This window comes from Haliotis rufescens, unplaced genomic scaffold, assembly GCF_023055435.1.
Source record: "Haliotis rufescens isolate VD_foot unplaced genomic scaffold, xgHalRufe1.0.p SCAF_77, whole genome shotgun sequence".
Classification (NCBI taxonomy): Eukaryota; Metazoa; Mollusca; class Gastropoda; order Lepetellida; family Haliotidae; genus Haliotis; species Haliotis rufescens.
Genome location: NW_025964369.1, coordinates 1,425,611 through 1,442,132, shown reverse-complemented (window position 1 = coordinate 1,442,132; position 16,522 = coordinate 1,425,611). Strand labels below are relative to the sequence as shown.

General features: G+C 38.4%; 1 protein-coding gene across 1 annotated transcript; it reads right to left on the bottom strand.

The window, feature by feature from the left end:
* Positions 1-1,446: 1,446 nt before the first annotated feature.
* On the bottom strand, positions 1,447-6,896 carry LOC125376777. The gene is made up of 3 exons (XM_048388697.1): positions 6,816-6,896; positions 2,497-2,628; positions 1,447-1,827 (listed from the first exon to the last, which is right to left on the bottom strand). The coding sequence occupies exons 1-3, from the start codon at positions 6,859-6,861 to the stop codon at positions 1,559-1,561; spliced, it is 447 nt and encodes a 148-aa protein (XP_048244654.1). The 5' UTR covers positions 6,862-6,896; the 3' UTR covers positions 1,447-1,558.
* Between the last annotated feature and the right edge of the window lie 9,626 nt (positions 6,897-16,522).

Here is a 16,522-nt window from a genome sequence, read left to right as displayed (position 1 = left end):
CGAGCACATGCCTTAAATACTAGGCTGTCCTAACAATTGCCGTCAGTTATAACCAGTCACCCTAACATTCACACATACGGCATGTTACTTGTGCGACTTGCATGTTTTAGCATTGTGCTTGTGACGTTTGATACTGTTCAATTAACTGTGTGGCTTTGATACCAACACACGCTTGTCCCATCTGTCAACTATGTTATTGGTTCAGTATGCAAAGCCTAAAGGAAGCTTTCGTATACATACATATGCACCAAAGCTTCCTTTATGTTTTGCATACCTGAAAGGATCCGCTGACGTATTTCTTCAGGTGTTATTGCACTCGGTAAAGTTTGAGAGCTTCTTATCCATAATATCAAGCACAACTTTTGCACCAGGAGAAGGAAAGCGAGTACTTGACACTACGACTTTTCAACTTTTTGCATCACTATACCACACGATAAACTTGTATGGGTAAGGCATAAGTAGAACCATGGGGGAACCAGTTGTGCTCTCCTTTTTGCTGATCTGAATCGTTATGCATTTGAATCCGAATGGCGGTTCGGATGGGCAAAAAAACAAAACATGGTCTATTTGGCCAAGACCTTTACATTAAGCTTCACATATATGAATATGTTATTATATTGTTGAATAACGTTCACAAAGGCAATTCCTTTCCATTGATGTACCTACCTGAACAAGTGATAGAGGAGACAATTGAGACCGCCTCCTCCGTTTCATACCAAGATATGTACATAAAGATTCAAAGACAAAAAACCTCTCCACAAGACTATGCTAAGGGGGATGACACCAACTGTCCAATATTCTAGCAGTTTCAGCTTTTGGTTGATTTACTTTCAGTAGAGCATGCTCTTTCTACGAAGTTTTCAAAGAGCCTCACATGAGTGTTGTTCAAACAAAACTGTTCGATCAAGTTCCCAACATTCAAGGCATCAGTAAAGCAATCAAAAATTGTATGGTAGACATCTGAATGATGTATGTTTGTTTTGTTTTGTATTTTTAAGGAGTTTAATGCCGCACTCGGCAATATGCCAGCTGTATGACGGCGGTCTGTAAAATAATCGAGTTTAGACAATCCAGTGATTGACATCATGTGCAACGATCCTCGCACTTGGGATACGATGACATGCATCAATCAAATCAACGAGCCTGACCACCCGATTCCGTAAGTCGCCTCTTACGAATAATGTATGATGTTTGTAGCTCTGTAAAAAGTAGCTTACCTGCTGTGGGCGAGTCTGTCTAATACATATAGTACCATAACAGGTGAGCTGCACAACCTAGGGCTCAATTGTACAGTTCTGTTCAGACATTCAAGAAAACAGCGAAAGGATGAACTCATGTACATAGCATTATTAATATTTAATCTTGATTACCTTCTTTCATAGATAGTGTATGTTTTACATGAGACATTTAATTTCAAAAATGACTGAAAACTGTTCTGGCATTAATAGATGACGTCACCTACTTTGGTTCATTGTGGTCAAGAGGGATTTCACGTCCATACACCAGCGACAAACACAACGGGAAAACTACTTGAACACACAACAGACAATAGCATTATTTAGGGGTATTCACAATCTCGGGTTCCAAACAGCCAACCAACATCTCCAGATTGTCTGTCGCTTTTGCTTACGTCAAGGTACCCGGAGCTAGACAGGAGGCAAGTGGTGCCATTTGAAGACATGTCCACACTCAAACACAAAAAGCTTTTTTCAGCCGTACACTTATGGATGCATTTTGCATTTGGTGTCAATTGCGATACGAAATCATTGTGCTCTGTTATGGACAGCTCTTCGTAAACAGACATGATCTTCCCATACACCCTGCACCCTGAAATACAAAGGTGCGAATTAGTCTCTGTTGATGGCTAATCTATAAAAAACATTTATACCATGCCAGTCAAAAAAACTAACAGAGAATAGGCCGGAGAAAAAAACTCCCTTGGTCGATCCAGTCCACTGGTATGACATTGTTTTAGAATAATATACTTTTCAACACTTTGCCTTGAAATATCCAATCCTCCCTGTTGAGGATACCCTGACCCGTGAAGGTCCGTGGTAGAATAGGTCTTCAGCAACCAATTCTTGCAGTAAAAGGCAACTATGCTTGTCGTAAGAGGTGACTTATGGGATTGGAAGGTCAGGCGCGCTGGCTTGGTTGATGCATGTCATCATATGCCAATCGCATGGATCGATGTTCATCGCACGAATATTTATGGACCGCTGTCATAGAGCTGGAATATTTTTAAGTGCAGCGTTAAACAATAAACAAACAAATGTGGGTCCCAGTTCTTTCAGATATTTCACGTTTTCTCTATAGTAATAACCTGTTTGAACCCCTTGAAAAGACTCACATATAATTTGATTTGCAATCGAAGAGGTTTTGACAAAAATGAACACCAAAATTCTCATTATATTTTAGTGATAAAAGACAGCGAGAATCATGAGATCATAACTGTGTCCGAACATGATTTGTTTGTTCGTAATTTTAATGACTCACTCCTGACACATGCTTGTCCCGCCTTGTGGTAGCTGAGACCTGGTGTGCACATGCACCGTCCCTTGTAGCACAAGGAACCATTGATGTAGCAGTCGTCGTCATCCACACATGGCTGACGCATGCCACCAGGTTCTGCAATCCAAAATGACTTTATTCAAATTGTGTTCAATGTATTGTAATGTTTAATGGATTATCTGAACTGAACGACAAAAGAAACCTGATGGAAATGACTGTAATTAATCAATTTAAAATAACAAGAGTTTGAGGTAAAGTGTATTTAATAAACCTCCAATTACACAAAGTATTGAACAAGGTGACAATTCGTGGTTAAATATTGTACACCAGACAAACAAAATCAGTGGTAGCTTAAATCTCAGTTGTGAAGTTTTCACTGCAATTCATTCAAACAGGGAAAGTGGTCACAGACACTAACTTAGTCACTTTAATACCGAATGTGGCTACCCCGTGCCTCCATACAAGCAAAGACTGAGTTGGCGGGAGGGTGTCTCGCCTGTCCAAGACGTCCCAGAGGTGTCCTTTGTGTGATTAGTCAGAAGAACATGCCGGACACGGTTAGATGTTGACGTTGTTGTTGGCGACTTCTTGAACGCAGCAAACAGCTGTCCGTTCAACTTTGCGACGGTAAACACGTTTGCCATCAACTCTAAACAAACAAAAACCAGATTTCGTCCGTAAAGACCACACGTTGCCAATCCCGACGCTTCCACCGTCACACTCTATTAGCCAATCTTATTCGACTGCGTCGATGTTCAGCGGTCATCATCTGTCCTCTAAACAGTCGGTAGGCCCTGATACATGCTGCCCAAAGTCTTCTGGTCGCTATGTGTGCTCACCCGCCGACCTAAAGCAGTCACTGCCGAAGACGTCACTGTGAGGAAGCGCTTGCGGAGGTGCAACGTTCGCAGATACAGGTCTTCCTGTGGTGTAGTGACCCGTGGTCTCCCTGTCCCTGGCCTGTCCGACGTCCTTCCAGTCTGTCTGAAACGGTGCAGCAAGTTTCCAACGGCAACTTGGGAACAGCCAAAGGTTATTGCCATGAGGGTGTGTATGGCCCCCATCTAGACTATCTCAAATGCTCTCTCGCGTTGTTTTGATGTTAGTCTTGGCATTTCAATAGGTTTTTCTATTGTTATTCTATCTTGTGTTTCCTTTGCACTTCACTTTATATTGACTAATAAATCTAAACCCTTATCCTAAAACCCATTACCACTTACATTTCTGCATATACCATAAATCGAAAGTGTCGATTCTGATATTACGTCTAAGAGTCAGATTATCGCTTAGGAGGACAGGCATTGAGACTCCTTTGACATCACACCACACTATTGTACTATCTGTGTTCTAGGTGGACAGGAGGGGCGGTGGGGGAGCCAAACGGTTAAGGCGTTCACGTTCACGCCGAAAACCCGGGTTCGATTCCCCACATGGGTACAATGTGTGAAGTCCATTTCTGATGTCCCCCGCCGTGATTTTGCTGGAATATTGCTTAAAGTGGCGTAAAACCTCACTCACTCACTCACTCACTCAAAAAATCAGGTAAAATGTCTACCGAATGAACAGATTCAGTTTCCAAAATATTTATATAAACTATGTCACCTAACGTTTTGGGATTGTTATTCAATATACCAATCTAAAGATAATGCAGATTGAATGTGTTGTTTTTTTGGTGTGTGTCAAGAAATACATTGGTGTTGGTTAAAACAATACCTTGAAATATTAATTTTCATGTGATCAGACGGCGGAAAAATGGACAATCGTGTATACCCACCCGACACTAATTGCCATGTTAATCCCCAATCCACAATGAGTTAACGTTTAGTTCATCTTGCAAATGAGCTAATTAGGGAGTTAATAAACATCAAATGTGGGTAAGCAATGATCATGTGTTCTGTAGAAGGGGTGATGTCACATGTTTAAAGTTTATTTAGGATTATCTTGATCCCTTGATGCTACCAGGTTGCCCTTGAGATTATCAGACAGATTGTCTTGACACAACCTGATGTCTCAACAGTATTGATTAGATTCACCCTTGTAGCAATCAACGTGTCAGACAAGAACTTTGACCACTCTGTGCAGATGCATAACAATGCGTAAAGACCGTGGGTTAGAAGATTCAATAATGGTACGCAAGTAAAAGTTGGGTTTCACTGTATTTAGAAAAAGACGATAGATCCAAAACTTTATAATATTCAGATGAGTGTTCGAATAGGATATATACACATAAATTCACAATTAACCTTTAAAAGTTCCAAAACCGGACAGAACTTTAATAATTTTGATAAACTTTGCCAGACCAATATATATTGAAGTTTTCCTGTTATTGGTAATCTTCATTAAATTAATTTTCAAATGATAGGATAGATGATAAAAAATACCATACTGATTTTACTCATGAATATTGCCAGTAGTTGCATTAAGGTCAGCACAAACTAAACCAGCTAATGGGTCTATAATCTAGTGAGTGGGTCTATCATTAAAAAGACTTTTGGACTTAGAATAAGGCAGATATAGATTTAAAGCAAGGTAATAGATACAATCCCTGTAAAGTGAGTCTTTGAAACCTGAAACATCCATCTATATCGCATCACCCGTGCTGAGCATTGTTTTACCAAAATGGTAAAGAAATGCTGACTAAAGAAACATAAATAATTGAAGGCATTCTACTTTCACACGGTGTATTAAACTCATCAGAATTTGAACTTTTGTTTTTAATAATAGAAACGAAAATAGATTTCTTAAATTACTAATTTGAAATCCTCCCATGTTCGTCAACACTGTTTCACATATAAACAGCATTGTTCTAAACTGGCACTAGCTTCTCTTATTAAAAGAGACACGTTAATTATTGAAGGACCTGGTGTATCATTGTTTAATGAATTAGTCTTCGTATTGTCTGTTGGAGTATTTATAACCTTGTTTGAAAGTGTTCTCTGGGACTATCATAGCTTTTCACGAAAGGAGCGATCATCTGATATACTGGGTGTGGGAGCGGTGGGGTTGAGGTGTGTGTATGTGTGTGTGGGGTGGTGGTGGGGGGAGGTGGATTGGGGTTTGGGGAGGGTCTGGGACTTTATCTGAAAACAACTGACCCAGAATAGGATAGCAACAAAATCAGTGAGCTAATAAGGCAAATAGTAACAAATCGCGAGGAGATCCACCTTTCAGTACATCGGTCACTACTACAGATAACTGATGTGTCATGTGTACTGTGAGCGTATTTGTTAACCCAGATGTTATCGACACACTGCATTGTTAGCAGTTATCAATTTATCCGTGTAGATCCGGGGTAGAATAGGTCGTCAGCAACCCATGCTTGCCGTAAAAGGCGACGATGCTTGTCGTAAGAGGCGACTAACGCGATCGGTTGGTCAGGCTCGCGGACTTGGTTGATGCATGTCATAGTATTCCAATTGTGTGGATCGATGCTCATTTTGTCAATGACTGGATTGTCTGGTCCAGACTTGATTATAGCCCGGGTTATACTTTTCAGGGATCCCACACTCATTTCCTTTAATTAAGCTCGCGAGAACTTGTTTAGCATCATTGTTCAACAGACAATCACATTTTAAGAGTCCCTGGGCCTATTGATCCTTTACGTTCATGGGTAAGGAGACAATTAATGTTTACTCAAGAGTTCATAGGACAGCCTACCAAGGGCGTCTGAAAGTTTCAATGTGACATTTTTAACACTTCCCCGAGGAGGTACAACTGACTGACTGACTGAGTATGGTTTTACGCCGCTTTTAGCAATATTCCAGCAATATCACGGCGGGGGACACCAGAAATGGGCTTCACACATTGTACCCATGTCGGGAATCGAACCCGGGTCTTCGGCGTGACGAGCGAACGCTTTAACCACTAGGCTACCTGACCGCCCCCGAGGAGGTACAAGCGCCGCGAGTGCTCTCCAACGAAAACCCGAGAAATAGAAATACTGGTTGTCAATCACGAATAGGGAGGAGATTGATAACATCCTCCTCTCGCAGTAAATTCCAGTGTCATTTTTTTTTTTTCAACCAATGCTTATAATCGAAAACCCCCGATGGTGTCGGATTTGGAGTGTTTATTGAGGTGAAAAAAATATAATAATTTCTTGCACAATTTTGCTTTCATAAATGAAAAAATAAAAAAAAGGTATAAATTGAATTGTCGAAACACATAAGCACATATGTTTCAGATTTCAATATATAGAAACACATGCTAAACCCATATTATAATAACAGCATCTTGATACTCCATTGCATCAGAAAATGTCACACATGTATATCTTTTTAATTTTAACAAATTCTGGACGTCACCTTCAACACAGGCTGCCTTTTCAGATCCAGTCACCAGACACCTCATGCCTTGCTTGCAAGACTTGGAGGAACAGGGGCCTTCAGGGACCTGAAGACAGACAAATGTTGATTCACTGCATATTGCCTTAGGGTCGCTTGATCAGGGTTTTTCAAGGAAGGGCATTATGTATGTTGCTATCTCTCTAGACGTGAACATAATGCACAGGTTATGACACATGCATTTATTTCTGTCTCTAGATGTCTTTTTATCAAGTTTCTTAATATGACGTAAGGGGGTACGTCTTTCACCATGCACCTACAAATTAATCAAGCACCCCTGACAAAATAAGAACAGTGATATACTCGTTTATAAAAATTCAAGTTTCATGATACTCATTCACAGAATGCCTGTCGATCTCGACATGATAGTCGCCCAAACACACAGACATATGAAGCATGAGACCCTCGAGTTTCAGGAAAAGGACTTTGATGTTGATGCAAGTAAGGGTATATAAAGTCGCAGTTATCCTGTTGTTTAGTAGCACATGCAACCATGGTCCGCAGGAGAGTGCCAGAAGCACTCTGCATGCAAATTATTAGCATGCATGACACAGATATGTCACGCAGAGCCATTGGACGCCAACTTGGCTATGACTATAATGTCATCAACAGACTCTTAAGAACACCCCCACAGACACGAGAAGTAAAACGTCCTTCCACGACCAGGGCCACCCCGAAAGACAACTGTAGAGGAAGTCAGGGCTTTAGTACAACTTGTGAGGCGACAGGCATCTGGCTATCAGAACTCTCTGAAACCGACTTAATCATTTGGTTTGAATTCCTGAAGGGTCATCAGATGTCCCTTGTGAACTGCTCATCACCGGAGACTTCGATTGACTTAGTGTATGTCACATGGCTGCATTGCATCGGGAGTGGCAGCAGTTACCTCTTGATCGTATCAGGAGACTCACTGGAGGTATGAGGAGGAGGGTGGAATCGGTCATAACCGCACAGGACGGTGACACTCGCTGATGTTTTCAGGATTGTGATATCTCATCATGGAACTTCCCAGATCCATTGTTTTCGGGGTTATCAATTTTCCTCAATATAAGTTCTATACCAACTTTGTTATTACTGCAATTGAAGTATCAAATATATGCAGCATTGTCATTCAATAGTCAGGAACATCATCTTACCTACGCAAGACATTTAATTCTCCAAATTAGCTCAGACTTGACAGAAATGGTATTTTTATTGTTCAGACATGGTCGCAAAACCAGGATATATATAATGGTTTGATATTTCTTGACAAAGAAGGTTTGGGTATAGGACATATTCATCATTACTTCAACGTTCACATTAGAGGGCAAGTCAAATATCTGGCCCAGACATGTGGGTTGAGAGAGAGGATGCATTCATTTCGTCACTTCTTCAAAACACGCTCTTTACTGTGAAAGAGAAAAGAGTTTCTTTTCTTTCACAAGATGCTTTGTCTCTCGGGAGATTCAGCATGTCTTTACCAAGTTATTTTAAAATATGAGGCCAAATTGTCTAGAAAAAACCAATTGATGTCACATAATTCCTTGCAGAAATTACAAGTCATAATAGTTGTTTTGATAAATTCAAATACAACAGACACCTCCAAAGAGTACATGTTATTTTGTGTATTCATTTACAGTTAAGGAGATAATAATAGAACATGGACAGTCCCAAATGTCTAAAAGTTAAACAAAACCTAATGTTTTATAATCAATTATGTCAAAGAACCCAGCCTTCGATCAACGATTACAACAAATTACAGTGTGTACACTGACAACACACTACTCACATCTGAGTCAAGTTTAAGCCGAACGATGCATCCTTCTTCTGCGTTCTTTAAGTCCATGCTTGATAGGCGGCAGGTTAAAGTTTCAATGTTGTATTCAATACTCAGGCACAAACCATGCTCAGTACATTTGACTTGGCATAATGTGATGCCAATGTTCTTGAAAGAAAGAAAGACACCTGCCGCTGTGTCTGTCGTCCGATTTTTGCAACTTGAAAATCTGATTGCCATGAAGGCTGTCAATGCAATGAAGAAGGTTCGAAAGCTGCCTTGAAGCACCATTCTGTTTTCTGAATACAGCTTAAATAAAGATCTAACCCGGCGACTGCTTGCGCTAATGTTCACAGAGCATCAAGTCAGAGACAGCTCACTTCTGGGTGTCCGGGACTATAGTGAGTAGATGTACACGTGCCTACTCATATACTAATAAAATCAATAGTACCTTGAGAGACCGATACTACTTGCTAGCATTCAAACTCAAACGTGTGTACGTCCCTTTTATTACACATACATGTTCCCAAAAGCAATCTTTATTGTCTGATAGACTAGGTTTTCAAACTAACAGGATTCCCCATATTAATGGTAATGTGCAGCGTGTGGTCATTTGAATGTTGCAGGTAAAATGGCACCAGGGAACAAGACGGTTTACGAATGTCATGCTGTATTTTTTATCAATGAGTGTTTGGATCCAAATGTCCACAAAGTAGTATCAGGCTCGAATGTATACATGTGTCAAGTTATTTATATTTTCCAACAAACAAGATAGTTTAATATACAAAAAACAGAACATCAGTGAATGGCAACCTTGAATGGAACTACACCACTAAGAAGGCATCAGATAAAATGGTGCTAGGCAACACGAAGATTTACAAATGCAAACAATGTATCTTTTGTATATAAAATGGTCTCCTGTGTCAGATCAGTAGACATATCACACATCATGTTTCCTCAGAATATCATCCGACTCAAGTCTTTGCCGTAATGCCAAAATGAAAAGAGGATACAAACTTTAAGATAATTTTGCAAGATGTTACTTTTCCAAAACATGTACATAGAATAGCCAGTCCATTTATGGTGCAGTATTGGTGGATAAGGTATATGTATGGCATGCTGAAAAAATAAAACCTTGTGCACTGTTTGTGTAGCTTTTTTGAGCGATTGGTTGAATGTTGTTTTGCACCACAATCAGCATTTCCCCCAACCAATCCAATCTCGAGTGAGACGATAGAATGTTCCCGATAAATATTAAACGTCAACACCAGAGAATAAACATTTATTTTACTCGTGACATATTTTCCGTAATCACTTGTACCTCGTGGGTTATTCTATAATTAGGGGCCTTGTGTAAAGTTCCGTTGACTCAAAAGCAAAAACACAAGTTTCAAAGTAAATGTTAATGCACAGCTGCCTGATCCTGAGGACAAAACAAACGCATGTGATTCATTTCATATGATGAAACAGAAATTATTCTTAATTATTGTTCTAAGTGATCCTGATTTCATTAATCTTCATCATTTTATGTCAGTTCGTGTAGGCCACAGGCCTTTGTGTAAATACATATGGCAATGCACAAACCAGTGTGCATTACATACATATAAGAAATAATAGAGACATTACATATATTATATATTGATAATTGTATTTCAGATATAGGATCTTTCCACATTTGCATAGAACAAAAACTTTGCTGTGTTACTAATACTATTTGTACTTTGATAATTACATTTGGAGATGATAGCAGTAAGTGAAACGTCTGTATAAGTCGCTGTGCAAGAGCTGTTGAAAATCGCCCTTTAGACGCTGAGTAAACACATTTCAGGAAAGATTTTGGTGCTGCATCCTTGCGAAATCCATTACATATTAAGCAAGACTTACTTTTGTGAAAGCCTCATGTCGTGAGTATCCCACAGCATAATCATATTACCAGTTGTTATCATTCCCCTGGTCAATGTGTAAATAGCGATATCACCCGTCTGCCCCTGCGCATATGTATGTTTGGACGATGGCAGTGGTACAATATAAAACTGTTTATTATAGTGTCGCCATTTGTACAGTACATAGCATTGAAAAACTGAAGTCAAGTTCCATAATACATGGTGTACACGTGCCACCCAGAGAGGGTGATGCGAGACATATGTCATTAACAGTATTAAATATACAAAGTAATGCCAAATACGGATATACATTCCCCCAGACACACACAATCACACACAATCTCTCACATACACACATACAGACACACACACACACAATCACACACACACAGTCACACATAATTACACACTCATCAACCCAACTACGCACGCAATATATATGCCTACCATTAATATGTACACAGACACATGTGCACACACATGTATGTAAATACATTGATGAGTACATAAACGCATTCATTCTTAATCCAAAGCGAGCGCATATTCGTACACACAAACACTGGATCCCGCCTGACATACATGCACAAACGCACACAAACGCACACCAAGCTGACATATTCGCACACGCACTCACACACACAGACGGACACAAACATATACACTTAAATTCAAACAAACTTATTTACATGGGTACATTTATTATATAATTCATGTAAACATAGCATATTTGAATACTGTATTCCTAAAGAGATACAATGGATGAAGACTTAGTAAACTTATAAGACATACAACTTGAGTTATGATTTTAAACACAATTTTCTATGGGTAAGCAATTTAAAACACGTGGTATCTACTGTAGGTACTAGATCATTAAGTATTCATGTCAGGAGTATAGTTTGGGTTGGATATGGCTGGTAATTCTGCAGAGCGGATGTCATCGTAAAAATGGCATAGGATATTCTGAAGGAAATGATTCTCATCTTCGACAGAATCATTATAAAATATTCAGAATCGTGGAGTTGTTGGGATAGGTTGGTTACTAAATCCGCCCGTGTCGACCTCTAGCCTAGCTACAATATACATGCCATATGCATGATGATAAACTGAATATTTTAACAGAAGTAAGTGGTCATGTACACCAATTTGGTGTTATGGGTGGTAAAAGACTTGTATACATGCAGGAAATATAGTCTCACATTTTGGATGAATTTACTGATATCAAGATATCTACATTAATACTTGTTTTCTTTTTGTAAAATTAACAGTAACAAGTAATATTGTGTTAACATCAACTCACTCAGTGTAGAAGAATGGATAATGTCTTATATCATGAGTTATGGAACAGGTAAAGATGTAGTGTGATACATTTTCATGTATATATCCACAAGAAAAAGCTGCATTGTCAGAAATGTGTCTTTCACATGGATATTATCACTACAACCGAGTCTGGGGCGAGAATGTACAATAAAATGATATAAGATGGTATACAATTCTGTGCACAAACCAGACTTTAACAGTTTATACGTTCAAAGCTTTGGTATTGACCGTACGTTTTGAAGCCATCTTCTTTTATCTATGGCAGTAAGTTGTGTTGAAATATTGTTCAAAACCCAGGTAGGTGATCTGTAGTTGGTCATGTCAGTAAGCACAAGATCGTTGAAAACAGGTTGAGTTTTTCTTTATCAGGATTTCCCCCTTGACAGTGACCACTGACGAATGCTGTGGGCCAGTCGGTTTTAATTTCAAGCAATCGTGCAAAGTCGAGTCTCAGCCGGTGGTCCTGCCACCCCATGTCGCCTTGAATAGCTAGGTTACATGTATTTCTTCTTACTCAAAGAAATATTCGGCTCTGTTTTGTATTGAATATACTTCTTTATATTTACATGCACCCCATATGCCTTATCAATATAATAACACAGACTGTACAATACTGTATTACAATCGTGTAACAATATTAAGATGCATACTACCACATGAATAATACTTATGGCTAAGGAAATCCAGTGCTTCTGATAACAATTGCCGATTTTACCATTTCCTGACCGCTTAGCGACTACAGCAATGAGAATGCAACAACAGCCAGAGGTCCATGACACGGTAGCTGACAGCGTAGTCGATTGTCACGTAACCACAGGAAATCCTGTTATTTTGGCGTACGCTTTCCCTTTTGAAACGTACAATGCTTGTCTTTCTTATGCTCATGCTCAATCTCCACTTCCATGCATGTAGGATGTTTTCATCACTTGAAGACTGTCAGTCTTCAGTCATGCAGAAACACTTCAACGTTAACATCATCGATCTGTGTTCCACAGCTGTTTCAATTATGTTGCAGGATCGTTGATATATATTGCAATATACAATGTAGGAGATGAGGTGCATCCTTATTTTACACCCGTCTTGATACCTTTTTTCATGCTTGTTAACGTGCACAGTGCATAAAACGTTGTCATACAGTGATCTGATGGCTTGTATAATATTCCCTGAGATGTCTTATTCCATTAGTTTGACTATAGCAGAGTCAAAGGCCCTTTGAAGTCTTTGAATCGGGTAAGTGTTTTTACATATTATTATTGTTATTAACAACACTACAAATACTATAAACATGGTCTGAACAAGATCGCCCTGTTCTGAATCCTTTCTGTACGTCTACAAGGATATCCAAGACTTCAAGATACTGGAATAGACTCTGGTTTATGACACAGGCGTAGATCTTGGAGGGGATGGATAACATGGTAAGTGGTCTGTAGCTCAAGGGATCACGTGGGTCACTATCCTTACTATGCTTCGGGATTGGTTTTGCCTCGGTTACACATGCTTGAGTGGAACATGTGTGACATAATGTAAATGTACATCATTAAACACGACACTTATATTATTGAGTCCTGTTGCCTTTCCCTAGTGGTTCTCATTTGGCGTTTTCTCTTCTCTGAGGTAATCGTTGAATCAACGATTGGGTTTTTCATATAGTTTGATCATTGATGGGTATAGTGGCTCGTTTGGCATAGTGCCTGGAATCTGGAAACATGGCGCAAGATCCAGTTATTATTAAACATATTTTATTGTCCTAAAAGACAAAGGGTTGAGCACAAGTGCAACACTTTTTACCGCCATATCCCTATATACAGTTAAACATAATATTGCAAAATGGAAATGAAAGTTTACAATTGAAGTTTGACATTGTAGAAACATAGTGCACAATATATATACAGTGAACATATGAAGGATATATACAATGTGCTGGAAAGTGAAGACAGTGTGCATCTCATACATATGCAAATATTATACATTTTAATGTTTATCTATAAACTTAGCAATATTAATGATTAACAATTTGGAAACAATAATATGCTAGCTACTGAATCTGTCAGTCGTTTCTACAAATTTGTGTACAGACAAGAATAATTTTGTATTCAGGAAAAGATTAAGGTTTGGGTCACCAAAAAGAATACTATTTAGAGTTATGTGTCATCCAAGATTATCTATAGCTGTCAGTCATCATCACAAAAGGTACATTCGAAGAAGAAATGGAATGAATATTTACAAGGAGCTCCGCATTTACAGGAAATAGTATTAGATAAGTGAACACGAAACAGATCGGAATTTAGTGTGCTACAATTGTGTCTCAATCTAGTGTACAATATGTTTGTAGATTTCTTACAACAATAAAAGTGCATAGGTGGTGATGTGGGCTGTTCAGATGCGACTGCTTTAAAAGACGATATTGACGAACTATCCCTTATTTCTGATGATAGATTATTCCATTGGCCTTATGTGTCGATAACATAAGAGTGAGTGAGTTAAAGTTTAACGTCACATCGGCAATATTTCAGTGACGAAACAAAATTTGACATTAACAATATATTTTAAACTGTATAAAATTCTGCCAATGAAGGGCAGTATAATAACTAGAATATCACAGATTTACATAAAACTAGTTAGAGAGCATCTAAAAATATATTATCATTTTGCAACACAATATAAAAACAGGCTATAGATCGCCAACAACTGAAGGTAGATCACCACGCTAGGGTCCATGGGGACTTACAGTACTTTTGCTACCTGCATGGACCCCAGCAGGATTTACACCATCCCTTCAGTGGTTGGCGAATATTGTCAATTTAGCCGAATTAAAAGAACATATATTCTGCGATCAAAAACGTGGTAGTAATAAATATACTGTGAATGACGTGGATCTCCGGGGGACAATCCTTTTACACTACTTCAACCCCCTTCGAGGTACAGCCACTGACAATCTTAGTTATCCAATTTATTCTACCAATATTAAAAGATCATATATTAATTACATAACACATTTATCAAAATTTATGTACAAGTTCTATTTCTTTTAAAAGACTAAGGATTAAATGAGAGCTGATATTGTTAAACAGATCCTTTAACGATGAAACTTTGAAATATTTATCCCTTGTGATAGAAAAATCAATACAGTCAAGCAAGACATCGGCCTTTGTGTTACCAATGATTCCAACATGGCTGGGTAACCAACGAAAAACGATGTCGTATTGGCCTGTAGCAAGTTGATTATATAATTCAATAATTTCAATTAAAAGTGGATGCTTACATGATATATTTTTAATAGCATGAAGACACGAGGGAGTAAGGAAAATAATATAAATTGCTTATGCCTAGTTTTTTTACCAATATATTTTATGGCTGTTAAAATTGCATGGGATTAGGCTGTAAAAATAGAACTATTATCGGGTAGTCGTGAAGACATAATCCTAGATCCAACGACGGTCACCATCTTTGGATCCCTCTGTGAATATAGATTTAAATGTGTTATATGTGTTCCGCAATTCATTAAATTCTTGTTGATAGATGAGTTGGTTTGTTTCTGATTTCTTAAACTTAGTTAATGACAGGTCAATCTCTGGCTCTACCAACTGCCATGGGGGAGAGGTCAAAAATAAGTTGGAGCTATATTTTTAAGATTAATTTTGGCAGCAGAAATGTAAGATTTGATTCGTAGACCAAGTGAAGGAATTAAGGATTAAAAATGCAATCATATGGAGGATAAGTAGGATTTGAATAGAGCTTTGTGAGGTATTGCAATGAGAGTTTTATTCGACGTTGTTTTAGTGAGGCCTCTACATACAGACTATTGATGGGGGATGTTCTGAGGGCTCCATGGCAAAGCCTCAGGCCTTGATGATGAATACTATCTAATAATTTTAAATTACTTTTGCAGGCTCCACCATAGATGATGGAGCCATAATCCAGTTTAGAGCGGATAAGTGCCCTGTACAGATGAAGGAGGGTTTTCTGAACCCCTCCCCACTTTGAATTTGAAACGACTTTCAGAAGGTCCAGAGCTTTCAGGCAATTATTTTTCAAATATTTGATGTGTGGTAAAAAGGTTAAATTGTGATCAAAAATAATCCCCATGAATTTAGCCTTTTATTTTTACAACTTTAATTGGAGTGCTTTTTAAAACTAAATCAGGGTCGTAAGGAGGTTTATATTTTCTACAAAAAATAGATACAATTTGTTTTTGAATTTAAAACCATTTTCCAACGACCATTTATTTATCTTATTTAGACACAGTTGCAATTGTCTTTCTATAGTATGCATGTTTTTACCACAACATGATATGTTAAAATCATCCACAAAAAGTGATCCATCAATTGAACGATAACATAAGACCTTATAAACGTAGATGTCCATGCAAATGGTACTTCAAAATCATGTCCGTGTCTGAGATTATATCTGACGTTCTGTGACACAGATGGTGGTATAAGATCAGTTACATATGAAGGACATTGCTTATTTATTATTTTATACATAGTTACAAGTTTGCTGACGTTTCATCTATACGCTAAAGGCTACCATACAGTTTCGTGATACAGGCTGCGACGGGAGGAATACTTAGTTAATTCTGTTACTATTCTAGCTATTCTACTATTCTATTATACATATGGAGTTTTCAATATATATATATATATATATATATATATCTGGAGATGATATGCCAATGCTAGTATCATCTGCGAACAAACATTCATGGCATATAT